The sequence below is a fragment of the Vipera berus genome, assembly GCF_964194415.1.
Source record: "Vipera berus genome assembly, chromosome: 11".
NCBI classification, from domain to species: domain Eukaryota; kingdom Metazoa; phylum Chordata; class Lepidosauria; order Squamata; family Viperidae; genus Vipera; species Vipera berus.
In genome coordinates, this window is record NC_138214.1 from 21,697,041 (window position 1) to 21,723,002 (window position 25,962).

At 44.5% G+C, this 25,962-nt stretch overlaps 2 protein-coding genes across 3 annotated transcripts in view; both read right to left on the reverse strand.

Moving 5' to 3' along the window:
• Window positions 1–5,654, reverse strand: part of ATRX (ATRX chromatin remodeler) — a 118,964-nt gene extending 113,310 nt beyond the window's left edge. The window contains exon 1 of one of the 2 annotated variants that reach the window (XM_081336832.1): window positions 5,516–5,654. In XM_081336832.1, coding sequence (XP_081192958.1) covers window positions 5,516–5,535 — 20 coding nt within the window. In that variant the 5' untranslated portion in view covers window positions 5,536–5,654. Of the gene's footprint in view, window positions 1–4,900; window positions 4,939–5,515 lie in introns of those variants that run through there. The other variant, XM_081336831.1, reaches the window with a different exon arrangement.
• Window positions 5,655–8,716: 3,062 nt separating this feature from the next.
• MAGT1 (magnesium transporter 1) lies at window positions 8,717–25,020 on the reverse strand. The gene is made up of 10 exons (XM_081336637.1): window positions 24,840–25,020; window positions 23,177–23,346; window positions 20,349–20,466; window positions 19,081–19,221; window positions 17,455–17,595; window positions 16,533–16,622; window positions 16,198–16,261; window positions 11,289–11,363; window positions 10,763–10,853; window positions 8,717–10,355 (listed from the first exon to the last, which is right to left on the reverse strand). Exons 1-10 carry the CDS (start codon window positions 24,942–24,944, stop codon window positions 10,340–10,342), a joined length of 1,011 nt encoding a protein of 336 aa, XP_081192763.1. The 5' UTR covers window positions 24,945–25,020; the 3' UTR covers window positions 8,717–10,339.
• Window positions 25,021–25,962: the final 942 nt, after the last annotated feature.

A 25,962-nucleotide genomic window follows, 5' to 3' on the forward strand; every position in this document is an offset into this window, starting at 1 on the left:
TGTTAGAAAGTGATACAATGTCAACTCTTACAATGCCACAAGAATGATTTAAAGGTTAAGACTGTGCAAAGAAGGAATATAAAGTTGGAATATTTGACCAGGGATAATCTACAGGTTGTCCTTGACTTACAGCTGGTTGCTTAAGAACCATTTAAAGTTATGACAACCACAGAACAAATTAGTTACAACTACACTACCTGCTGCACCACCCTTGCAATCATCTTATTGTATTTTGGGCACTTGGCAATCAGCTTGCATTTATTACCGATTGTAGTAACATCCTGCAGTTGTGTGATTGCGCTTTGTGACATTTTTTGCCTTTTTCCAACAAAAAATATCCATTGATAAAATAGGCTTGCACTTAGTGACCATCACAAAAATGGTCATAAGATCGAGATCAAATTTTGGACTCAATTGTGGTCTTACGTTGAGGACTACCTATGTACTAGTGCAGGGGCATCAAAATGCCGGCCCACAGGCTGGATGCGTCATGCCGGAACCACGCCCACCCCATTGCCGGCAGTGGAAAAAAAGTCGCGATACGTAGCGACACGACACGTGATGTTGCGAGTTTGACACCCCTGTACTAGTGTATTGCATAGTAGTGTATACTTTTACACATAACCTTTAACAAGCCTGATTCCGTACTTAAATAACTACATAGGCTCACGGAAAAAACAATAACTTGTATATTCTCATTAATCAGGCTACTTAACTTCTGAACATGTCACCTGAACATATTGTTTCTAAAACTTTATACTAACATTATAAATAAGGAACCATTTCACTATTTTGCAAAGTTCCATATTCGTGTAAGATGACAATAATCTTGTCAGAAAAGTTCTGAATTTTTAGGGCATAGCAAACTATGCAATTTAATATTGATACTTTGAAAAATTTAGAGCAAATGATAAAAATAGTGATTTGTAGGCATTATTTTCATCCATTATGGTTGACAGCTCCTTTCAGCCTAAATTGCACAATATACATTTTTTGAAGAATGCGTTATGGCAAAAGTCACAGCAAATTAAGTTTCCACCTTCAGCACACCATCTGAAATTAAAGTTTTAACATTTTTAAAACATGGTCCCATGAACAAATGGCAGAAGTTTTTCATTAATATACAATAAGACTGGGATACAAGGAGCTATATTATTTTCAAAAGATAAAGTCTATTTCCATTTTCTATTATAGGAAAACAAGCCAAATTAGCATTAATCCAGATACCCTAGAGCAGGGCTTTTCAACCAGTGGTATGGGTACCACCTGTGGTACACTGGCACCTGGCAGGTGCTACGCAATCATCCTAGAAAAATGGTAGTGGGGGAGGGGAATGGGCTGAACCGGTGGCAGCACCACACAAGCCTAAGCAAGAGATGGCTCGAGCTGCAGGGCTGTCAGGGCTGAGTGGAAGCGCCAGGATCAGCACCAGGCTCCAGCTGGAGCTCAGCGCTGGTCCTGCCGCTTCTGCTGAGTCCAGAAGAAGCGCTGATCAGCTGGAATGTTGCAGCATCTCCAGGGTCTTGTGATTTACATTCAGATGCTTGGCAACTGATTCTGTTTATGACGGTCACAGTGTCCAGTGTCATGTGAAGTGACCAAAACCTGCTGCAACCACCCAGCAGACGGGGGGAATAAAAACCAAACACCCCCCGCCACCCCACCCGTTGCCAATCCTCAACAGAAATGCTCACAACAATGAAAACCTCGGACAGGAGGAAGAGCGCCGCCGGGCGGGCAGGCAGGTGTCTTGCTCGGCTGTGGCTTGGGGGGCACTTTTTTCAGTGCCATTGTAACTTCAAACAGTCACTAAGCGAACTGTTGTAAGTCAAGGACTACCTGTACTTCATCCCTTTTTTCCTTTTTTTTTTTGGTCAGGTTTTTGACACCTTGCTAGGCGGACTGGACTGGTGGTACTCGGATGTTGCCATATCCTAAAAGTGATACAATGGGTGAAAAGGTTGAAAAGCCCTGAATTAGATGGGATATTATACTATTAAGCAGATGTTTGAATATGGTTAAGAAAATAGGTAACTGTTTAGAAATAAAAGTATTATTTGTAACTAGAATATTATACTTATGAGATGGGAAGTACGAAAATTTTAAATGGGTTTGAATAAGGGAAGCTTTTGGTTACTCAAATATACGGTAATTCATTATGAGAAAATTGTAAGTGATAAAGATATTTTGAACACTGACGGGAAATTAAAATTTTGAAAAAGTGGGAAAAACAGAATATTGATTGAACAAATGGATTTTAAATGCAAATACAATTGAGATGTGTTCTGGCTAGAAAAGATATTATAAACTGACGCTATCGATATTATGTATAATACCAGAAAAATGTGTTGAAGATGTCTATATTCAATTGTAACAATAACAAGAATTGTATTTGCCCAGTGTGGAAAAATGCATACCACTGGAAGAAGAGAGGACCAAGGAATCACTGGACGGTATAGTATTGGATCTAGACTGAGAAAGTTAATATGTACCATTGAATTACCAATGGACCCAGACAACACATTGTTAAGTACTCATGATTGTAAAATTAGAAAATTAATAAAATATTTATTTAAAAAACCCAACACAAATGATTATTAGAAATCAGAATGTATTTGTCAAGAACAAGTCTTTTTCATTAGGCAACTTTCTCAGTAAAAATAATGTTGTACACCAAGAGGTAAAAATGATATAAAATGATATCAAATTTGAAGAAGATATTAAGTCAGATGCCACAAAGTCCAGAACCTCCTATGTCCAGCACTGTTCAACATTTTCAGTAATAATCCAGATGGAGAATTTTTACACGACACAAAACTGGGTGAAACAGCATTTTACAAAATAGAAACACTATTCAAATTATTTTAATAACACAGAAGGACAGAAAACAAAATGAAGTTTAACAGTCAAATGCAAAGTTCTTACCAACATACAAAATGCAATGATATAAAGTGGAGAAAACAAAGCTTGGTGATAGTATATCTGGAAAAAAAATTTTGAAGTTGTCCACGCTAAATATGAATCAGCAGTGCAACATGGATACTAAAAGGGTAAATGCAGTTTTAGGTTGCATTAACATGATTATAGCTTTCAAATCAATAGAAAAATGTTCTATTAAATTCCATCTTGATCAGATCCCATCACAAATACAATGTCCAGTTTTTGGAACTACAATTTAATATATATTCAGAAAAATTAGTGCAGTTCAGGGATTGAAATCTGCCATGAGAAATGATTGAATAAATTCTGTTTGCCCTTGGGGGGAAAAACCTGAAGGCACACATCTCACCATTTTTCAAGTACCTAAAGTGATATGAGTCAGAAAAGTGACATATTCCACAAGTCAGAGAATATTTTTCTCAAGATAGAGGAAAGTATTTGAATTTTAGTGCATGCTTCCTAAAAAGAATTGAGCAGTGAAGTAGCAAGGTCCCTTTGCTGGATGTGTTCAGATGAAGGAAGTGGATGTGTTCAGATGAAGGATGGATAGGCATCCATTAAGGATGCTCTAATTAGGATTCCTGCGCTAAGTGAAAGATTGGGTTACTTGAACAAAATGTCAGCTTCCAACTTTATGATTTTTTAAAACTGTCTTATTGTTATCCAAAACATTCAGGAACTAAGGACCTTTCACAGCTCCTTAATCCCTCAAGCAATTTGTACATATTCCTTCTTTTGGATAATGCTTACTCCCTTAATTTTTAATTACCTGAAGTCTTGCTTGCACTGTTCAGTAAAAAGAATTCTGATGAAAGACAACTAGAAACTTGAAAGGGCAATTATTAAACCGTTTAGTAATCTGTAATGACCATTGAAGGGCAGGGAAAAATCAATGCAAGAACATAAAGTGTAAAAAATTAGAAATCATTTGCATTTTCTTCAAACTTTTTCAGAGTACTAATACAAAGCACTATTGAACTGTTTCATAAATGAAAATGGAGACAAGGCAAGAGTCTTATTCCTCCAAGAGAGTAAGAATACAGTTAATATAGACTACATATTTCACTGATTGAAATAAATGACTGAAGGACTATGACTATTCACAATTCACACACGAATCACATTTGGCAATATTCTCTTTAAAGTTTTTCCTTCATAAATTTTAAATCAGTGGTTCTGCCCATTACCATGAGGTTCTCCTATTCAAGGATCATTTCTCAAATGTATGATTACCAAATGAAACATTTGAAGAAATATTCTATAGGGTTATCAGAATAGAAAATAAATCCTTTTTGTATAAGGGTAGTAGACAAGGAAAACTGTTGATAGTATAAAATAAGAACTCACCAACTTGGCTTGCGGAAAAAGGCAAATTAAAATATGATATTCAAATTTAGAACAAGAGGTAAAGTGATTAAAGAGGAGCAATAATATTTCATCCATGGTTTGCTTAATCATGATTACTTATATAAACACAAATGGTTCATGGAAATCATAAACTATGATCTACAAACCACAAGTGGAGATTTCATACATCCTGAATCAACAATATATGTTTTAACAAAGTGTGAATTCTGTTGTTGAAGAAGCAAAAAACAATCCCTGCTGTTAAGAAACACAGACATTTAATTGAACCCTGTGTCATAACAAAGGCTATGTTCTCACAGCAATCTAACCCGCTGTTTCTCAGACTTGGAAACTTGAAGATGTGCAGACTTCAATCCACAGAATTCTGGGAGTTGTAGTTCACACATCTTGAAGCTGCCAAGGTTGACAGACACTGGTCTAATTTTCAACCAAACCATAATTGTCTCAGTTTTAACCCCCGTGATGGATCTACAGAACAGACTAAGCCACAAATAAAACTGACTGTGCGGGACGAACCCAAAAAGAGTTACTACCAAGCGTCGGGGGTGATTCCATCCTTTATTTAAGGTCCCAGCAATCCCCATCTATATACCGGATGTCTCCGCTAGAAGCCATTAAATGCCAGGATTATGATCAGAAGTCCATCCCGATTTCCACCATCGCCGCCAAGGACAAGGCTCACGGGGCAAGATCGCCACAAACAAACCGGGCACAGGACTGCGAAAAGCTCCTTCCATATGTCCAAAGATGGGCAGGTAACTACGCACCTGTGCAGCGGCCCATACTTCTCGGTCACGCCGGGCTGCCACGACCAAGCCCGCCGGAGCCACCGAGCGAGGCCGGGAAAAAAAGGTGGCGAAGACCACGCCCCCAAGCGGGGAGGGCAAGTGCGGGTGCCCGCACGGGGGCGCCCAGGAGCAGACAGCCCTGTCCCGCCCCCACTGCGCATGCGCGTAGGCGGGAAGCGCGAGGGGGAGGGCCTGCCCCGTCCCCCAACCCTACCTAGCACCGTCGGATAATCCGCAACACGGTGTTCACGTAACAGCCGGCGAGAAGGAGGCTCCCGCTTCTAGATAGGCGTGCGGCGAGACTACCGGCATCGGGGGTTTTCCCGCCGCCGCCCCCCCCCCGCCTTTCTCCGCCCCTCACCCGGCTGAACTGCCTCACGAGAAGGCACGCGGAGCCGGCTGCCGCTCCCGCCGCCTACCTCGCGGGCTCCGTGGTCATGTCTCCGTCGCTGTTCCTCGCTCCCGGGCCGGGGGCGGCCAGCTTCAAGCGCTAAGAGGAAACAAAGCCGTTGGTACCACGAACCCCACCACAGTCGCCATTGCCGCCATCTTGTCGGCGAGGAGGGAAGGCGCCTCCTCTCCCCCGCCTTCCCTCTTTCGCTCCGCGTCCCGCCATTGGCTCTCGGGGGCTGGCATCTTTTTTTCGATTGGGCAAGTCGCGCCGGTGCTGTTGCTAGGGCGGTTGGCGTCATCGCTCCTCTCTACAGCCTCCGATTGGCTACTATGGCGGCTGTCGTCGACTGTTGTCACGCCGTATGACGTCATTGAAACGGAGGTCGGATTACAAGGCCCCAAGTCTCTCCTGCCGTTCGACCAAATGCAAAATGCTGTTTCTGCCTCTTTTGACGTTCCACCGCAACAGACTGATTGTGTGTTGCACACCTAGTTTGCCACAGAGCTTAACGCTGTTTTTCTCTCTTATTTTAAAACACATGGTATGACTTTATAGTTTTTTACATTTAACATTACTGTTGAGAAAAAATTCTACCTTTAGCATGGAATCCATAGCTAATCATCTCGTCTCTACTTCAAGGACAAGATATAAGAAATTCTCCAGACAAATTAGATCTGAACTTTAGCTATTGAAGTCACTTGTCTGAAATGGTATAGGTCAGGGGTGGCAAACTGCTGGCCCATGGGCCGGCTTCATCGTACCAAAGCCACCCCCACCCCATTGCCAGCAATGCAAGGCGAGTTTGACCCCTGGTATAGGTCCTTCTGCTTGAGCAGGGGGCTGGACTAGAAGACCTCCAAGGTCCCTTACAGCTCTATTCTATTCTATCCATTCTATTCTAAGCATGATCTTCCACCACATGCTTTATACCGGAGATCCCCAACCACCGATCCATGGACCAGTACTGGTCCATTGCCTGTTGGGAACTAGGCTGCACAAGTGGCAGACAAGCGCACAAAGCTTAATTTGTGCATACGTGGGATCTAGGTTGCGCATGCAAAATCATCACTGCCCCCCTCCCACCATTGCTGCCAGTCCGTGGAACCAGAAAGGTTGGGGACCACTGCTTTATACTCATGCCCATTTACACCAGAAGTGCAGAGGGGGCTGGATTCTTAACAAAACAGTAGAGCTGCAGATTTGACTCAGAATACTGAAGAACTGCGGACCAGTAAAATGTTGGCTTGCCTCCTTTTAAATTTACTTCAAAAAATGGCACCTCCAACCAAACCTAATGAAAACAGGTAGCCATGTAGCCACATTCCACCTCAGCAATAGATATACAAATTACCAGCCTTCAGTGAAGTTTCAGAACCAAAAGCTCTCTGAAGTACCTGGGGATAACACTGGATAGATGATTAACCTTCTGGCAACTCCTGGGGAAAAATCTGCAAAATTGAAAAGCTGTAACAATTTACTGCACAGACCGGCTGGAACATCCCGGGGTGTTGATGCTAACACCTATGAACAACAGCCTTGGCTTTGGCTTATTTCACAGCTGAATATTGTGCCAGCACCCACACCAAAGGATCGATGTCCAACTCCACCGGACAACGCGTATCATCTGTTACATTGCATCCCACTCCTTTGCACTGGTTACCAGTACTTACCAGTACTGCCCTGCATTAGAAGACAAGAAGCTCTCGTTCAGCTATGGTCAAGGATGCTGAACAGGGCCCTCCCTGTCCACCAGGACAATGTGCAGCCCATCACAAGATTGAAATCCCGTGTAAGCCCAGCTTGGAAAACAGCCATTCCCTTAACCCCTACTCAGCTGAACCCCAAGAACCCCTGGAGAGAGCAATGGTCCAAGATTGTGGCCTGACCATTAGCACTCTACCAAACCACCTGGTTTTGACTTCTCTTCCTTAGGTTGAACAGGATTAGGTGTGATACTGGAAGAAGTGCCTTGGCCCTGTGTCAGTGGGGATTCCCCTTGTTGTGATTGTGATGTTTATGTGCAAACTATTAAACATATTGTGCAAGATTCCCCATGCCATGCGTTCTCTGGTTCCTTAGAACAGGGGTCTTCAACCCCCAGGCCGCGGCCCACTATCGAGCCATGGTCTTATTTGGAATTGGGCCAAGCAAGTAGTGGCTGGAGCACGCAGAGCTCAACTTGCGGCCCAATTTAATGTAGTGATGAAGGAGACGGCCTAAAAACCAGGAGATTGAGTTCCAGTCCTGCCTTAGGCACAAAAGCTGGCTGAGTTTGGCCCAATCACCAGAAAATGATTGCTAGTCTCGCCTTAGGCATGAAAGTTTGCTGGGTGACCTTCAGCTGGTCACCCCTCTCAGCTCAGCCCAGTCCACAGAGTTGTGGGGAAAATAGGAGGACGTATCCACCGCTTTGAGTTATTTATAAAGTAATAAAATAAAATCTAAATTTAAAAATATAAGAAAAATAACTAGAATTCAGAGGAGACACGCCTTGAGCGAGACACCAATTGTGGAACCTAATAGCAGAAGTGGTCTCCAAAGAAACCAAATTAAGAAGCATCCTTCAGTTTTGAATGGGATTTCTAAGTGACAGTTCCACATTTTAGCACTGCTTTCGTTGCTGGGTTGTTTTAAATATTGTTGTACTCGCATCTGCAAACAACAGTATGCAGAAAATGAAATTTATTAATAAATCATTATGTAGAATTCAGCCAGTTCAACAAATAGACCAATCTATATTTAAAAAAAGATCCTGTGTCAACTGACATACAATCTATTTTTTTATTGTTTTTCTGAAGAACACCTTCCGCAAATATATAGGGAAATTGTAAATATTCTTGGAAATTAAGGCTTGACACAATGTGCCAATTTTGTAATTAAAAGCATCTAAATCAAGAGTTCCCCGTTTCTGGCTTTGCAGACTGGCGAAGGGGAAAGGGGGGGGAAAATAGTTCTGGCGAGTGGCCGGTCATGCAAATGGGGCACGCTCCCCCTCTGCTCGCGCAAGTGAGGATGCCTGTGCGTAAGCTGGCCAGCCATTTCCGTGGCCCGGTTGCAATCCCCTCATCTAAACAAAAGGAATCTCAGTAGTGCCAATACGGAAGCTGACTGAAAGGCAGGTGTTCAGCTGCCTCCTCACCACAATGAAGGGGGGAACAATGTGCAGGAGAATATCTCGGTGTAGTGAGGTTTTCCAGATGTAGTCAAGTTCTCAAAAAATTGTTGATTCAGGCTAAGAAAGTGTTTATTGAAAGCTGACAAATATCCATAATAGTCATTTCAATATCCATGCTACAGGTTGGATGCTCTCAATCGTATAAAAAGGTATTTTTCAAACATTGTTGGAATCAAATACTGAAAAATTCTCTAATGGTGTTAAGGCACTTGGAAAGTAACTGAATATAGGAAACCTGTGTAAGTGAAAACTAAACAACTGAGTTACAACAGTAGCTACTTGAAGAAATACGTTTTTGTTGATCTTCCACAGCCCTTATTACACCCTGCCCAAAATAAACCAATGCTACCAAACCCTCTTCCTACAGAGAGTCTGGGCCTAACCAACCAGGACACAGAGAAAAAGGGAGAATTATTCAAATGGCACACGACTCTCTCTCACCTGAATCACTGTCTCTACTTATTTTGGGATTCTTTCTTTCCTCTCCAAAAGGCCTTTGGAAGTAAAAAAAAAAGTCCATTGAATAGTATGTCTCCATACTATAGGTAGACAGGTTACCATGTCTAATATCTCATCAGGTTTCAGAATGGGAAATGTTTCAATTTAAGTGGGTCCCCCCCTTATCAGTTACTTTTTCAATGAGATCACCCTTTGATTTTGGTACAAATGCCAGGATTACATACAAAGCACCAGATGAAGAAGAGATTCTGTTTCTGTGTTCATCCTCCCAATTGCTCAATTATGGAAAGAATTTTAAGAATGCCAGTGGTATATTTTGGGCACATAGTGGAGGACTGGATATTTAGTCCTATTCACCACAAATAATGTCCATTATCAAAGCTGAGCAGGTAGCTGTCTTTGATAAAGATCAGCACAATAATAGAACTTAATTGCAAAACTAAATCTACATGATGGTGCAGATCTCAAAACTGTCCACATACGATGAAAGGGCAGCATATAATCCTAGGAAGTTCTGTACAGAAACAGGAGACCAAGTAAATAGCAATAGAAACGGCCTCACACATTGCATCATTCTTCATTTCTCTTCGAAGAAAAGTCCCAAGGAAGCCACTTTATTAAACAAATGTTTAGGAGGTTCCCCCCTCAGTGTTTATCTGTTGGCTCTACTCTTTAGGAGAAAGCAAATCACCTACCGCACAGAACCAAAACACCAAAATCTGACTCTCTTTCTGTATCAAGGGATAGCATGCCTAGATCTTGCAAGAGTTCTCCCCAGTAAGAAATCTTGCTGAAAAATAAAATCCCTACAGGTGCTGGAAAAATGGCATCCTTGTCTGAAAAAGCCCACCAACCCAGATAAGCCACTTTTGAAGGTCTTGCAGTGTGCAGAGCTACAAACAGAGCATTCTTGTACACACATGCAAGGCATAAGGTGCAGGAGATGGACTGAGTTAAGCTTCTGGAACGGTGGCCTGAGAATTAAGGGTCCCTTGCTTTCAAGACAAGGAGCAATCCCTTGGCCTCAGATGAATGGGAAAGAGTAACGGGCTGTAATATGCATCCTGACATTTAGGGCAAACAGTTTGTCTTGCCAAGGCACCAGGTATCTTTGGTTAGGTGTGCAACGATTTCGTTCATTTCAAAGACAGGTAGCACGATCTGGATCTTGGATGCCAGCGCTCCACTTTGGCGAATTGCAACACAGCAACATTCTTAATTCATCAGAAAGCTGAAAAGAAATACAAACAGACACACACATACAAACACACACACAGACACAAATATATATATATATGAATGCACCTAGATCATTATTTAATAAAAAGTGATTCCTTCCTAGTCCTAATGACACCAACCGAAAACAAATGTATTTTGCAGCATTCCCTATGTAAATGTCAAGCATTACTTTAAAGGATAAAAATATACCAAATGAAAATCTGCCAGATAATAGAAAGCAGAGCGGGAAGGACAACATGGCTTTTTGGGGAGTGGGGTTCTCTATCAAGAAGTTAAGACAATCCAAACTATGCCCATATTGGGTGTGCCACATATTAGGAAGTTGGCTGGTGCCTGTCATCATTCTGTTAAGAATCCATTTCTTGGAGCAGAGTAATTTAAGATAGAAAAAACACATACCTGTATGGGTAGCCGTGGTACTTGGATCTAAATATTGAGAGGAGCCAGCTGAAGAACAGCACCACGAGGGCAATGCCAGCCACGCACATTACTACAGAAGAGCACAGAAGACTGTTTCATCGGGAGCTTGAAATGTAAAGAACAGGGGGCAGCAAAGCCCTGGAAAGGGGAGGGGCTGTTGTGCAAAATGTGAAGACAGCCACTGCCTTGATTTCATTTACACAACAAACAACTTCCTGTGGACCCCACCGGAGGGAGCAGCTCCAGCAGCCCAAAGTCCTTTCTAATGACTGCCACTGCTTTGTTCAGCAATGCTCCAGGAAGGCAAGTCTGTGCGAAAAACTTTCAGGAACACTAAAAAGAGTCCTAAACCCTTTAATTAAAAGGGATGGCAAACATATTTTATACTGGCAATGGATTTATCCTAAGAAATGCTGTGCAACTGTTTAAACGCTCCCTCTCTTCCCCACATGCATCTAACCACGTAATCCAATGAAAGCGTTTTGCTGTCTATTTTGATACTTACTTTTTCTCTTCCCCACTTCCAAGTCAGATGTAGCGGCTTCATAAAGAAGCACAATCCCCAGAGTGACACCTGCATCTGTGAGAAGGCAGGTTAAGGCTATAGCCAAGAACAGAACAAAGCCTTTAATCTTTGAGAGAAATTGAGAGTTCCCATCTTACATAATTGTTAAGGGACGCGGTGGCTCAGTGGGTTAGGACGCTGAGCTTGTCGATCAGAAGGTCGGCAGTTTGGTGGTTCGAATCCTGAGTGCCGCGTAACAGAGTGAGCGCCTGTTACTCGTCCCAGCTTCTGCCAACCTAGCAGTTCGAAAGCACGTAAAAATGCAAGTAGAAAAATAGGGACCACTACGGTGGGAAGGTAACAGCGTTCCGTGCGCCTTTGGCGTCTAGTCATGCTGGCCACATGACCACGGAGACGTCCTCGGACAAGCGCTGGCTCTTCGGCTTTGAAACGGAGATGAGCACCGGCCCCTAGAGTCGGAAACGACTAGCACGCATGTGCGGGGGAACCTTTACCTTTACCTTTACCTATCTTACATAATTATTGCAAAAAAATCAGATTTCTACACTAACTACAGGAATGGTTAACAAAACATCTGCCCATAGTTTAGTGTGTCATTTGAACATAACACAGAATGACAATTCCAACTAGGGTGCAGGGATATGTTTACAGCTATTTCTCACTTAGTGACTATAACTGGGGCTGGCTACTCAATCACTAAATACCATAGTTGCTAAGTGGAAAATCATGTGGCTGCAATGGGCTCATAGCCTCATTTCTTGTTAAGTGAATCACAATTATTAAGTAAGACATCACATTATTTCCACCTTCTCCATTAACTCAGATTGTCAGAAGCCAGCTATGAAGTATGCAAATGGAGACCCCATGACAAGGAGATACTGCAATGGTTGTAAATGCAAGGCTTACTTGAAAATATGTTTTTTACACCACTGTATCTTCAAGGCAGTCAGCAAGCAGTAACTCAAGATAGCAATGTTGCATTTACAACATTGAGACCAGTTACAACTACAACAAAATAAGCCAGCTTCAGACAAATGTGTTTATCTCTTACCTGCTCCTACAGATAAAGTAGAATAGAATATTTTATTTGGCCAAGTGTGATTAGAAACACTAGGAATTTGTCTCCAGTGTAGAAGCCCTGTGTACTTACAAAGCGACAGATTCATCATCATCACAATAATACCAATAAGAGCCTTGGTGGAGCAGTGGGCTAATGCCTCCTTAAGTAACACCAGCTGCCTGCAATTAGTGCAGGTTCGCATCCCACCAGGCTCAAGGTTGACTCAGCCTTCCATCCTTCCGAGGTAGGTAAAATGAGGACCCAGATTGTTGGGGGAAATAAGCTGACTTTGTAATAATGCCGCTTGGGGGGGGGGGCAAAAGCCCTAATAAGCAGGCATATACATAGAATGAAGGCTACTGCTAAGCTTGTAAGCCGCCCTGAGTCTTCGGAGAAGGGCGGGATATAAATGGAATTAAAAAAAAGAGGGGGATAAGATATGGATAATAATACTACAAAGTTACTACATGGGTGTTTATAATCCCATTTATATCCCGCCCTTCTCCGAAAACTCAAGGCGGCTTACAATCTAAAGCACAAATCAATGTGCTTAGCAATAGCCTTCATTCTGTGTATATGCCTGCTTATTAGGGCTTGGGGCCCCCCAAGCGGCATTATTACAAAGTCAGCTTATTGCCCCCAACAGTGTGGTGGGAGTTAGGTGTTGAGAAGAGGGATGGCACAAGGGGAAGTAACTGCCCTCGTGTTTAGTGGCATCCTGAAAGTGTTCAGGAGGTGAGGGGTCTGTAGATTCATCCCAGTGATCTCCTGCCCAAATTGGCATGACTGTCAGAATCCATTTATGTCACATTCATAAATGTATGTTTAAAACATTATCCCCCCCCATGGATTCTGCCATCTCCCGAGGAAGGAGGAGCGCATGTGGATTCAGCCTGCCTTAGGTTATTTCAAAGACCAAGGGAAACCTTTTGAACTGGGGGAACAAAGGGGAGGGTTAGAGAAGAAGGCATCTGGACTGTGTCTTCGTTTATTCTGTAGAGGAAGAAGGCAATAACCATAAAGATTCAAAGTTCCTTTTTTCCCACGAAAGGGATGACACCGAAGTAAAATGATGGGGGCTGACCAAATGGGGTTGAGGGAAGGGGGGTTGAACCGGGATCCCTTTATAGAGTTTCAATTTGTAAAACAATACTAAGTCCTGTCTTGTATTTCCACAACCAAGCATGTCCTAGTAAAAATTCCTTTTGGACAAGAACTGACTCCAAGAGTTTTTGTTTTCCTAAGACGTGGATTGGGGTGGGTCCTGATAGTAGACAGGACTTGCACTGAAAGTCAACCTGGAAGGGAGAAACCTTACCGGGGGACTTTGCAATAAATACTATGTCTGGTGACGAAGCAAGAGAGGAGGGAAGCCCCATGGAGAGGGAGTCTTCCCCCCGAATGGAATCCCAGAAACGATGGGAAGCTGAAGCGGCATATTTCCCCGGGGAAGAAGCGGTGGAGCAACACGACAGAAAACCCCGGTGGTCGATGGGCGTTGGAAGGAAAAATGAGTGGGAAAAGGCATCGGGTGAAGTGACCCTGAGGCGGAGCGACCACCAACCGGAATGGAGGCAAGAGATGGAGAGCTCCCTGCATGCTAGTGAGGAGGAGCAGATCCTGGAAAAAGCCATTGATCTGATGAAAGCAACCCTGAGCTCACTAAGGGAGGAGATAGCTGAAAAATGCAACCGAGGCAGCGCCTGGGGCTGCAACTGGAGAGGTAACGGAGGGGATCCAGCACCTGAAACCCCGGGGCCGTCCAAAGGAACAGGAGTTGCTGCCTCATCAGTACCTCCCCCCCAGAACCACAGATGGGGAGCAGGAGGAGGAGAGAGACCGTCCGTGGCGCAGACAACGCTCATCAAAGACTCCCGCCCCTGGAAACAAAATTCAAGGGGGAGCCATCACGATTGGGGTTTTTCTTAACCCAAGTCTTTAGCTATATAGAAGAATACGGACGGGACATCCCCAGTGAAAAAACCCACATCCGAATTGTGCAATCCGCCCTGGACGGACCGGCTGCAGACTGGGTGATGAACCTACATGACTCCAATGCCCCAGAACTCAACGATTTCAACCAGTTCATGGCATCCTTGAGGTGGCGTTTCGAAGATCCCTTGGCTGATCGTAAAGCCCGGGAGAGAATCAAAACAGTCAGGCAGGGCAGACGGGCGGTGGCTGAATACACCCAAGAATTCCGAGCCATTGCCAGCAAGCTGAACTGGCCAGAAGACATCCTCCTTAGCCATTTCAAAAATGGGCTAAACTACGACCTTTATGATGCTTGCCTGCCTTGGGGAGACCCACACCATCTCGACGACTGGTATGTCCTGGAAGAGGAGGGGGAGATAGACCTACTGAAGAGACACTGTCGGGGGAAACCATGGGGCCGCCCGCCAACCGAGCAAACACGTGAGAGGGAGAACCCACCGCCCACAGCTAAAAAATCAACAGGCTGTTTCAAATGCGGGAGAGAGGGTCACTGCGCCGCAGAATGCCGCTCAAAAAACCCCCCAGCGTAAAACAGAGGCATCACCCTCCAAGAAACTAGGGAAACCCCAAGGCAACCTAAAAGAATGTTCCATGAAGGGGACAGGGGCTGTAGAGTCCACAATTCCTGCCAGGAACTGGGATTGGACTCTGGCCTACACCTCGGAAGACAGCTCAGAGGGAGAACCATTGGTAAGTGGACCCCTTCCACCTATACTTAAGACACTGACTATATTAGCTTCCTCTAGCCTTCGAAATAAAAGCTCTGATAGACTCTGGCTGCATCCACTGCCTCATCAGCCCAACGCTGGTGGAGAGATTGAGCATCCCAGTGAGGAGACTAAAACAACCAATCTCCTTTAGTCAATTAGATGGATCAATAGCGGGGGGGGGGACCAGCTACCCTAGCCACCTTACCAATTCACCTGTCCCTGGGAGTCTCATGAGGAAGACATAACGTTTATAGTGGCCCCAGGCATGGAATGCCCAATGATTTTAGGACTGGAATGGCTGAAGAAATGGAACCCTGAGATAAACTGGAGGACAGCAGAACTCAACTTCCCAAAAGGGGAGCAGGAAAACGTAACCCCCCCAAAGCACCCCCCCAACCCGAAGGGAGGAGACAGCAGCAGTGGGGAAAGAGAAGGGGTTACCAGAGATACCGGAGGAATACAGGGACCTTGCTGAGGTCTTCAGTGAGGAGCGGGCAGATGAGCTTGCCCCCCACCGCCCCACAGACTGCACCACAGAATTCAAACCCGGGGCAAAACTCCCAAAACCCAGGATGTATGCCATGAGCACAAGGGAAATGGCAGAAATGGAAAGATTCATAAAGAAAAATTTAGAAAGAGGGTTCATCGAGCCTGCCAAACCCAAAATGGCAGCCCCAGTCCTGTTCAGGGAGAAGAAAGATGGTTCTTTCCGTTTGTGTGTAGATTATAGAAATCTGAACACAATTAGTGAATGTAATCTGTACCCTCTACCCCTAATGAAGGATATGCTATCCCACCTATCGAAAGGATTTTTTACTAAACTAGATCTGAGGGAAGCATATTACCATATTAGGATTAAGGAAGGAGACGAATGGAAGACTGCATTCAACTGCCCAATGGGGTGCTACCAATTAAAAGTATTGCCATTCGGACTGCAAGGGGCCCCCGCAGTCTTTATGCAATTAATGACGTGCTAAGGGAGCATGACTAAATTTGCAGCACATTGCCCCTCAGCCCAATGTATGCCGTTTTCTAAATTGTAAAATCATCACACAGCATCACAAGGCTGAGAAACACTATTTCTGATTGTACTTTTGCATATTCTGTTTATCATCAAGGATACTAAACAGTAAAACAATATGTGTTTCAGCAACGAATTGTGCTTGACTGCTCCCATGGATGTAGTTCTAGAAAATAAGAGATCAAAACGTGAAATTACTTCAGTGGGACAAAGCTCCAAACCTGCATTTGCCTGTGAACAGAAAATCCCCCCAGACCAGTTCTTTAGAAGTAAAGTTGAGCTCAGAACAATGTGATGGCAAGTTCTGGCAATTAATGCTCTCAGCAGCATTACCCCCCCCCCCACCCCCACTAGCCACTGAATGTGGAAATTTCCCAGCAGATGAGGGCCTGGAGCCAAGGAAAATGAGCTCCAGTTTCAAGGAAAAATTAACTCACCATTTGACCTGTGTGAGGATTCTTATGAGCGTATGGTGGCCCTCTAATGTGATTCCACATCTGCCCTGATGTCATAGCCAGAACAAAGCACTAAAAACGAGAGAGTAAATCAGCTGCTGTGTGTGCCACCAACAAACCTACTAAAGGAACATGGCTATATAAAGGTAAAGGTTCCCCCGCACATGCGTGCTAGTCGTTTCCGACTCTAGGGGCCGGTGCTCATCTCCGTTTCAAAGCCGAAGAGCCAGCGCTTGTCCGAGGACGTCTCCGTGGTCATGTGGCCGGCATGACTAGAGGCCAAAGGCTCACGGAACGCTGTTACCTTCCCACCGGAGTGGTCCCTATTTTTCTACTTGCATTTTTACGTGCTTTCGAACTGCTAGGTTGGCAGAAGCTGGGACGAGTAACAGGCGCTCACACTGTTACGCGGCACTCGGGATTCGACCTGCCAAAATGCCAACCTTCCGATCGACAGGCTCAGCATCCTAACCCACTGAGCCACCGCGTCCCTTACATGGCTATATATCAACTAACAAATAGAGCTTTTTTCGCACTTTCAGTTATTTCAAATGAGTATTTTTAAGATAAACCTCAAAATGGGCATTTACAAACGATTCACATGTTAATTACACAACAGTATAATTTAATCAGGTATAATTTATATCCTATCAACAATAACTTTATTCTCAAAGGAACTAAAATAGTCTAAAATGTTGGTTTCAGATCTGCCTGTTTCCTGTTTCCTGCATTAAAAACCTCCCAAATAGGAATACAGAAACTTTCTTTCCTATATATGTCAACTTCTCGCTTTAAAAAAAGGGAAAAAGAATGCATAATGCAACTTCTTAGTTCATGTTGTGGGCCTGTGTGATTGAGCAGATCAAGGAGTCAAAATAGGTCTTTTAAACGTCAGATTGCTTACCAAAGCAGCAAAAGCCCAGCCTGTCTTGTTATAGAGAAATTCTAGGTTGCTTCTTCTTAAATAGACGAGGCCACCAATGACAGCCAGCAGCAGCCCCAACATCAAGGGTCCAGCATAGTTTGGTGGTCTTATCACTCGGATCTGTGACAAAGGCAGGTTGCAATTGTCATCTCGAATCTACTTGCCCTGAGAGTTACTTCACTGTCATCAATGGAATGTAACTTTTCAGCATTTGGGTCACTACAATGCTACCTAATTAGATGTCTCCCACAAGACTTCTAAAATGTTTGCATGATTTATGGAAAGTGAGCACATCAAATTCTTTGACATGGGGGACCTTGGCAAAGTACTACACAGGATGACTGATCCACCATATGATCCACACGTTTTAAAACAAAGATTATGTTGTGCCTTGTTTATTAATATGTGTCTTTGTATCTTTTGAGAGGCATAACAGAAATAATTAAAATAAGTAATAAATACTATAATTTCTACAATAAAAATAGTTGCCACTTATTTCACTCCTCTAATGTGATGATGGAGAATCTTTACAAAGCAGGTCTCCAGATCAATTTTCCACCGAAGAAAAAATTATACTGAGAAAGGTAATAAAAATTTTAAAGTATTAGAAATGATCCATGGAGAAAAATGCTGGTTAACTTCTAAAGTTAGATATTCAAGCCACTTTCATATTTTAATTACTATTACAATAAATAATTTGATTATTGAAATATATCCAAGCTATTTTACAAAAAATGTTCATTCAAAAAGCAAATATTCTAAAGAGGTTCAATTATAAATCAGTGGGACAAGCACTGAATTGCATCACTGCACACCCTAGCACACTCCTAAGTTGTAAGACAAATACTAAACCCGTAATAAAAAGCCTATTTTTATAAAGCATTGCCATGATGGCTTTGGCAGCTGAGCACATCTGATAACTAGAGATGTTTTTTTTAAATATCTCACCCTTCAACCACTGTCCTTTCCACTTTGGGAATTAAAAAATATTGTTTTCATGTTTTCAATTGGTTCATGCAAACTATATGGGTCCAGTTAGACCAGCGGCTCCCAACCTTTTCTATACCCTGCACCCCTAGAATGCTTCTGATATATTCTCGCACCCCATTGAAAAGTTCGAAATAACGGCAACAAATTATGCATATACACTATAATTTTGAAAAGACAAGTTTTCGTACCTGCTGGAATATCGTCTCACACCCCCAGGGGGTGCAAGCACCCCTGGTTAGGAACCCCTGAGTTAGACCATGGTTTTATTAAACAAGTTTTACTGAATAAGTTACAATAAGACACATGAAGACAAATTGTGGTTTATAATATTGTCCAAACTGTGGTCCCAATATTCTAAGACATAATGTGTTTTGCTTAGTTTTAGCTTATGGTATTGTACTGAATCCAGCAGATAAGAAGGAAGTTGGTTCTATTTTCGACCAACTAAACTGACTGTTCAGTCTCTCTGCATAGCAGTCCTACTCTCTGAAGTTAAAGGAGATGCCCAGGAGTTCAGCAGTGGCTCCCCAAAGCAACAACAGGATAAGAGACCATCTCTTTGGGTAGTCAGAGTTAAAAGCATCACATCAGAGGCAAAATCTGGTTTTTACTTACATTGACATCTGTTCTATCAGCCACCCAGCGGGCAAGCTGTTCAGCAGCAAAACCTCGTACTTGCAGCTCATAAGTGTCTCCTCTTTTTGGCTTCCCTTTTGGTGGGAAATTAATGAAGGTTGGAGCAGAATTCATGTTGAGCTTTATTTTTAAGTAAAATATACAAAAATATGTAATTGAAAACTTAGTCTATAGCGCCAAAGTTTAAATCCATGCTGTCAGAAAAACCCAGATTCTCAGTTTATGGGAGCAATATTTAGTTAATATATAATTGATATCAGTTCCTCTGCCATTAGGCTATACAAGTAGTCAAATTTAAACCAGGGGTGTCAAACTGCCGGGCCACAGGCCGGATGCGTCATGCTGAAACCGCGTCCACCCCATTGTTGGCAATGGAAAAAAAGTCGCGATACATCACAACACGTCACGCGATGTCGCGAGTTTGACACCCCTGATTTAAACCATTCGCTTAGTGACTATTCAAAGTTACAACTGACATGACAGGTCTTCATGCTTATGACCATTGCAGCATCCTGTGGTCACGTGATCAAAATTTGGGTGCTTAGCAAGCAGTTGCAGCATCAAAAATCATGTGATTTATTTTATTTTATTTTTGAGACCTTCACAACATGCTTCAGACAAGCAAAGTCAATGGGGGAAGCCAGACTCACGTAACAATTACATTATTTGCTTAACTGCAGCAAAAAAAGGTTAAAAAATTGGGCACGACTCACTTAACAATTGCCTTGCTTAGCAACCAAAATTCTCATCCCAACAATTTTGGTTGTAACTTAAGGAGTACCTGTACAAGTATGGGAAAAGCCTTTTGTCCACTGGAGTTCCCACCTTCCAGCTACTCTAGACCAGCAATTCTCCACCTTGGCACAATGTGTCTACTGCAGAACTCTTTTCTTCAGCTCTTCAAAAGAAAGCTGTAGAGCTTCTCCACCTTGGCAACTTTTAAGATGCTGGCTGGGGAAGTCTGGGAACATTTTAAAGTTGCTAAGGTTGAGAAACACTAATCAAGACAAGCAACCTGCAGCTCACCTTCTTACAATCTTACTCTTTACCGCTATTGGCCTTTGGACAATGCAAAATATTTTTAATGAAGAGAAATAATATTTAGGGACTTATTTTTGAATAAAAATAATTTGGATTGTTTTCTAAATATCTTAAGATTTTTTAAAAAATAAAAGCAGTATTTGTCATACAAAAACCCCTATAAACCATTCCTATAAGCTCAGTACTTTAAGTCACCAGACACTCACCATCTGAAATACATCAGCACCTTCGTCGAAATCCACCATGGCAAAAAAGATCCTGTTGGTAAATGCACTTGAGAATCGCCAGGAGTTTGCCAGAATCTGGTACTCCTCATCAGCTTGCCTGTCACAAATTAAAGAAAGCATTAATGAAAAAAGATAAGATTTCATGAAAGTAAGCCCAGTCATGTACCCTGGTATCAGTGCTACAAACGTTGCACCCACATTAGCAATTGTCAGAAAGTGTGTTGCTAGCCTTATTTGGATCCCCCAAAGCTTTAGATTAGCACCAAGAGCCCTTCCAATCTTTGCCACCGAATTCACATAAGGAAATGTACAGAAATTCATCTAACTGTACTTATTTAGCTCAAATTTATATTTAATTTAAAAATGAATTTAATCAAATTTAGTTTTTTCCCCCACCACTGTCTCTATCGTAGACCTGATTGCAGTTTGAAATGTGACTGCCAAAATACTCAAGGCCAATTCTATAAGATTCTATAAAGGTGGTACATTGCTGTTTGATGAAACTTCACTAAAACTAAAGCTCTTGCAGCTCCTTATGTTGGATTCCTCAAGCCCGTGCCAGATCTGTGAATATATTTCGACTCACGCACACAGGAGGACAAATGTGCTTCGGGCCTGAGAAGCTAGAATTTAATTTCAGAATGGCGTGGAAAGAATTGTTACTGCCTTCTATATGTTCATATCAAGGTCAGCGATGGCTCCTGAATATCTGTGCCTTTGCTTCCCAGTTTAGTGTAAAGTCAACATATCCAGTCATAGTAATCTTGATTGCCAAACCACCCGATACATGCTACATCTGCTCCCTCATAATTCCACCCAGAACTGCTACCGTGTTTCCCCCAAAATAAGACCTACCCTTATTTTTTTTTGCCTCCAAAAGAGGCACTAAGTCTTACTTTCGGGGGATGTCTTATTTTTCCCCCCAGACACCTGCCTCTCCTCACGGTGGCGGCAACAACTTCCTCACCCAGCAGAAACCCATATGGCCGCTGGCGCCCTTCAGTGGCTGCTTGCAGCAAGAGGCCACGTAGCCCGCCACAGTCACCACAAGAAGAGGCAGGTGGGAGAGGGGGTGGAGCTGCCCCAAGTGCCCTATAGGCGCCCAAACACTTTTTGCCTGAATGGAAAAATGACAGAGACTGGAAGCTTTGTCTGTTTGCAAGTGGGGCGGTTGGAAAGGGAGCGAATCCCTCGGTTTCCAACTGCCCCGTTTGCAAACAGACAAAGATCCCATCTCCCTCTGGATAAAAACAGTGTGCGGCATGTCTGGATCATCTACTTCCCCCACGCCTCTGCTTCCACGCTGGGCTTACCTGCACTGCTCCAAGGGGCTGGCAGGCTGCAGCTCCTGCTGGACACCCTTGGCCCCCGCATGCTCACCGCTGCTTGTGCTGGCCATGCCCACCCCCCCCAGGCTTGTTTTGGGGTACAGCTTATATTAGGCCCACCCTAAAAAAATCAGGCTAGGGCTTATTTTTGGGATAGGCTTTATTTTCAGGAAAGCATGGTATATCAATTTACAGACTGTAAACTACAACTTCCTCAAAGATAATCAGTGTGTTTTAAAATCCTCTCCTTTAAAAGTTGGATGAGGGTGAAGCAGAATAATACTCTGCTTGCTTGACTGACATTCACACCATCATAGTCTAAGTACCCTGTATGGCAAAAGTATTCTGTGTCTTTCTGAACCAAGAGATACGAGGAGCCCCAGTCTGCACTCCTGAGATTTGCAGAACAGCTCTTTGGCAATGATCGGAGGTATACATGTGCATGTAGCTCTCAACTTACAACCAGTGTTGTAAGAGCAATGGTCCCTTAATGACCAAACTTAGACATGAAGATTACTTACTATCAGTGCTCAAAGTTATGACAGTCACTCCATCCTCACAGTCATGTGATTGTGCTTCAGGGCTTAACAACTGGATCACATTTAGGTCCACTTACAGCAGGGTTGTCATACTGCCAGCCTGCAGGCATCATGCCAAAACCGCGCCCGCCCCATTGCCAGCAATGGGAAAACAGTTGTGATACATCACGATACATCATGTGATGTTGTGAGTTTGACACCAGACCTATAATGTCTCGCAGTCATGTGACTGCATTTTGCAACATTTTTTGGATTTTTTGGAAAAAATGCCCATCGAATAAAATGGGCTGGCACTTACAACCATGTGCTTTATTTAACAACCAGAGTGGCTCACTTAAAGACCATCACATAAATGATTGCAAACCCGAGACTGGTTGTGTGGTGCCTTGACTTATAATGGCAATGATTTATGATGAAATTTCTGATCCCATATGTGGTTGTAAGTCAAGAACTGCCTTATAGTTGTCTTCAATCTCTGTTGGTTGATTATCTCTGATACTCTATGTTCTTAATAGCAGACCAGCAACTCTTCTAACATGCTATCTTTAACAATTACTGGATCCTCTCCAAAGATTAGGAAGTTTGTAAGGGACATGTTTTTTTCCCTGTCCAAATCAGTTGAAGTGTCAGTTTTCACCAACTGATCAGTTAAAGATGAACTAAACAGTAGTTTCTAAAATCATTTGCTTTGGGGAATTTAGGAACTTTATACAAATTGTTCAAAGAAATGCTGTTCATAACCTGCAATTATAGCAGGTTCAGCATAATATTCATCCCCATACACAAGCTCATTTTAAGAGGAATATTTCTAAATTACCACTTCACAAATGGCTATTTAATCATCATCTAACAAGCATAATCCCAGCATAAAAATTCTTAAAATGCATTAATTAGTATACTCTTCTGGTAATATTGTGAATTTCTAAATTAAAATTCTTACTTGCACACAATGCATTGTCTGTGAGGCTGAAGAGCAGTGAACATTATTATCACAGAGTAGTTTCTTGGTGGTGCCTTTATGAGACGTCGAAATTTGTCCCCATTCAGTCGAATAACTGATCTTTTGCTAGTCCATTCCATCAATTGGCTTACTTTTTCTGAAAGCACCATCTGGGTAAGAAAGAAATTCTGCAATGTGAAATGCATGCCATTTTTCAGCCCCCTAAATCAGGGGTGTCAAACTCAATTTCACGAGGGCTGCATCAGCATTGTGGTTGCCCTCAGGGGGCCGGGTGGGTGTGGCCTGGGTGGGCGTGGCCTACTGGGTGGGCGTGGCTGGAGTGCGTATGGCCTACTGGGTGGGCGTGGCCAGCTCTACATAGTTGGCATCAAGGGTGCCTATGGGGGCCTGGGCAGGAGTGGGACAGATCTGAGGGTCTCTGGCAGGAGGAGGGTCTCTGGGCCAGGGCCAAGGCAGTGGGGGCCGTTCCCTCACTGTTTCCAGGATGGCTTCGCGGGCCGCATGAAACCACTTCGCGGGCCGGATCCGGCCCCCGGGCCTTGTGTTTGACATGTCTGCCCTACATGGTCACAGCTTAAATGTTAATTTATTTCACTTAAATACACATCAGGGGTTATCATGTGCAGTGCCAGCTCCCACTAATTTACCATGATGTGTTAAATCTGGAATACTGCAGGATTACATGATTCTCTCTTCACAAGATTTTCCACAATTTCCACCCTTTTTTCCTTTTCATTCTCAAACCAGGTCTGCAAATTAGAAAGAATAAACCGAGGCAAGAAACTGAGGGGCTGCGAGTTATAGTCCTGCCTCAGGTATGAAAAACCAGCTGGGTGACTTTGGAACAGTCCCTCTCTCTCAGCCCAACCCACCTTGCAGGGTTGTGGTTGTGGGGAAAATAGGTGAAGGAGCATTATTTATAAAAATAATAAAGGCAGAAATTAAAAACACATATTGCCTAGCCACGCCCAGGGCTCCATCCTCTTCTTCCCCCCGCCCCAGCAACCCCCCTCCGAGGCGGCGATCAGCACCAGTGTGGCCAAAAGTCAACTCCGGATACCTCTTCCCTCGGCAAGCGCAAGGCAGGGAGCCCTTCTTACGGAGAGTCTGCAGGGCCCGGGCAAAGGAACCCCGACGGAAGCCCATGCCGCGGGCCAGCGAGAAGCTTCGAGCGGCGTCCAGACTGCGCTGGGAAGCTTTCCCTGCCGAACGTCGGGCTGCCCTGAAAGGCCCGGCCCAGGCCGCCAACGCCTGCGGATCGGCTCGCCTTCAGACGAGGCGGCGATGAAGCCCGAGGCGGAGGCGCCGGGAGGGTCGAGCCCGCTTCCCGGCGAGCTGCTCGGACGTCTGAAGCGCTTCTTCCCGCGCAGCGTTGCCCCCGGCCAGGCGGAGGGAAGCAGCGCGAGGGCCGGCGCGGCGGAGGAAAGGCGGCCGCCAAGGCCGGGAAGGGGCGCCGGGCTTCCTGCGGCCCCTCCAGCAGAGCCCCTCCCTCCGCGCCTCAGCCTGCGGGCCTCGGCTCAGGCTCTTTGCGCATGCTCAGCGGACCCCTCTCCCCAGGCACGGTCCCGTTGCTCAGGTGGCGCGGCTGGATGACCTCGGGGTTACCCTCGACCCTCTCATCCGCGGCTGCCGCGCCGCTCACCTCTTTTTTCTTCTGCCCCTCCGCTCCGGAGCCGCCCCAGCCGACCAGCAGCCCCAGCCCGCCCAGCGCCAAGGCCCGCAGGAGCAGCAGCCGCGGCGCCGCCATGGCCGCGAGACTCTCTTCGCTCGGCCGGAGAGACGGCCGACGCCGGCAGCCCGGCTCCCATTGGTCAGATGGGGAGTCGGGCCAGCTTCTGATTGGTCAAGCCGGTATTCCGCCGCCTGCCATTGGTCCACGGCCTTTCCTGTTCCGCTGAGCCCCGACCTTTTACCTTTCGGCGGGGAGGGGTCCAGGAGGCGCTCTGCAACGAGCGACAAGAGGGCGATCTGGGGCGAGGTGATTGGAGAGCTGCGGCCCCGCGGGAGGGGCTGCGGCGGATGCCGGCGGGAGGAAGAAGGCGCTGAGGGCCAGAGGGCGGTCGCGTTCGAGAGTCCATTAGCAAGCTTGTCAAAATCGGCCTCTATTAAAATAAAGTTAAGAATAAAACTTCTTGTCAGCTTTGACCATTCTCCAAAATGAAGGTCTTGGAATTAGGGAAGTTAGTCAAAGGTATTGCCGAGGCAGAAAGTTAACTCTTTTTATCATAACTGTTAAAAGTCTGTATTTGTGTATTTTTGACTCCCTTTTGCTGAAGTACTTCAATAGGCTTCGTCCTGGACTCACGGCTCAATTTTGAAGATCATATACGAACCGTGACCAGGGGGGCTTTTGCTCAGGTTTGCCTGGTGCACAAGTTGTGACCCTATCTGGACCGAGATGCCCTACGCACAGTCACTCATGCGCTCGTGACCTCCCATTTAGACTACTGCAATGCTCTCTACATGGGGCTGCCCTTGAGGACCATTCGGAGGCTTCAGCTGGTGCAGAATGCGGCTGCGCGAGTTGTGATGGGGATTTCCCGATACTCCCATGTAACACCTCCGCGAGCTGCATTGGCTCCCGGTTGCCCTCCGGGTGAGATTCAAGGTGCTGGTGATGACCTATAAAGCCCTAAATGGCTTGGGTCTGGGATATTTGAGGGAACACCTGCTGCCAGCATCAAGTTCCCTTCGTCCAGTGTGCTCCCACAGGGAGGGTCTTCTCAGGGTGCCAGCGGTAAAAGATTGCCAGTGGATAACACCTA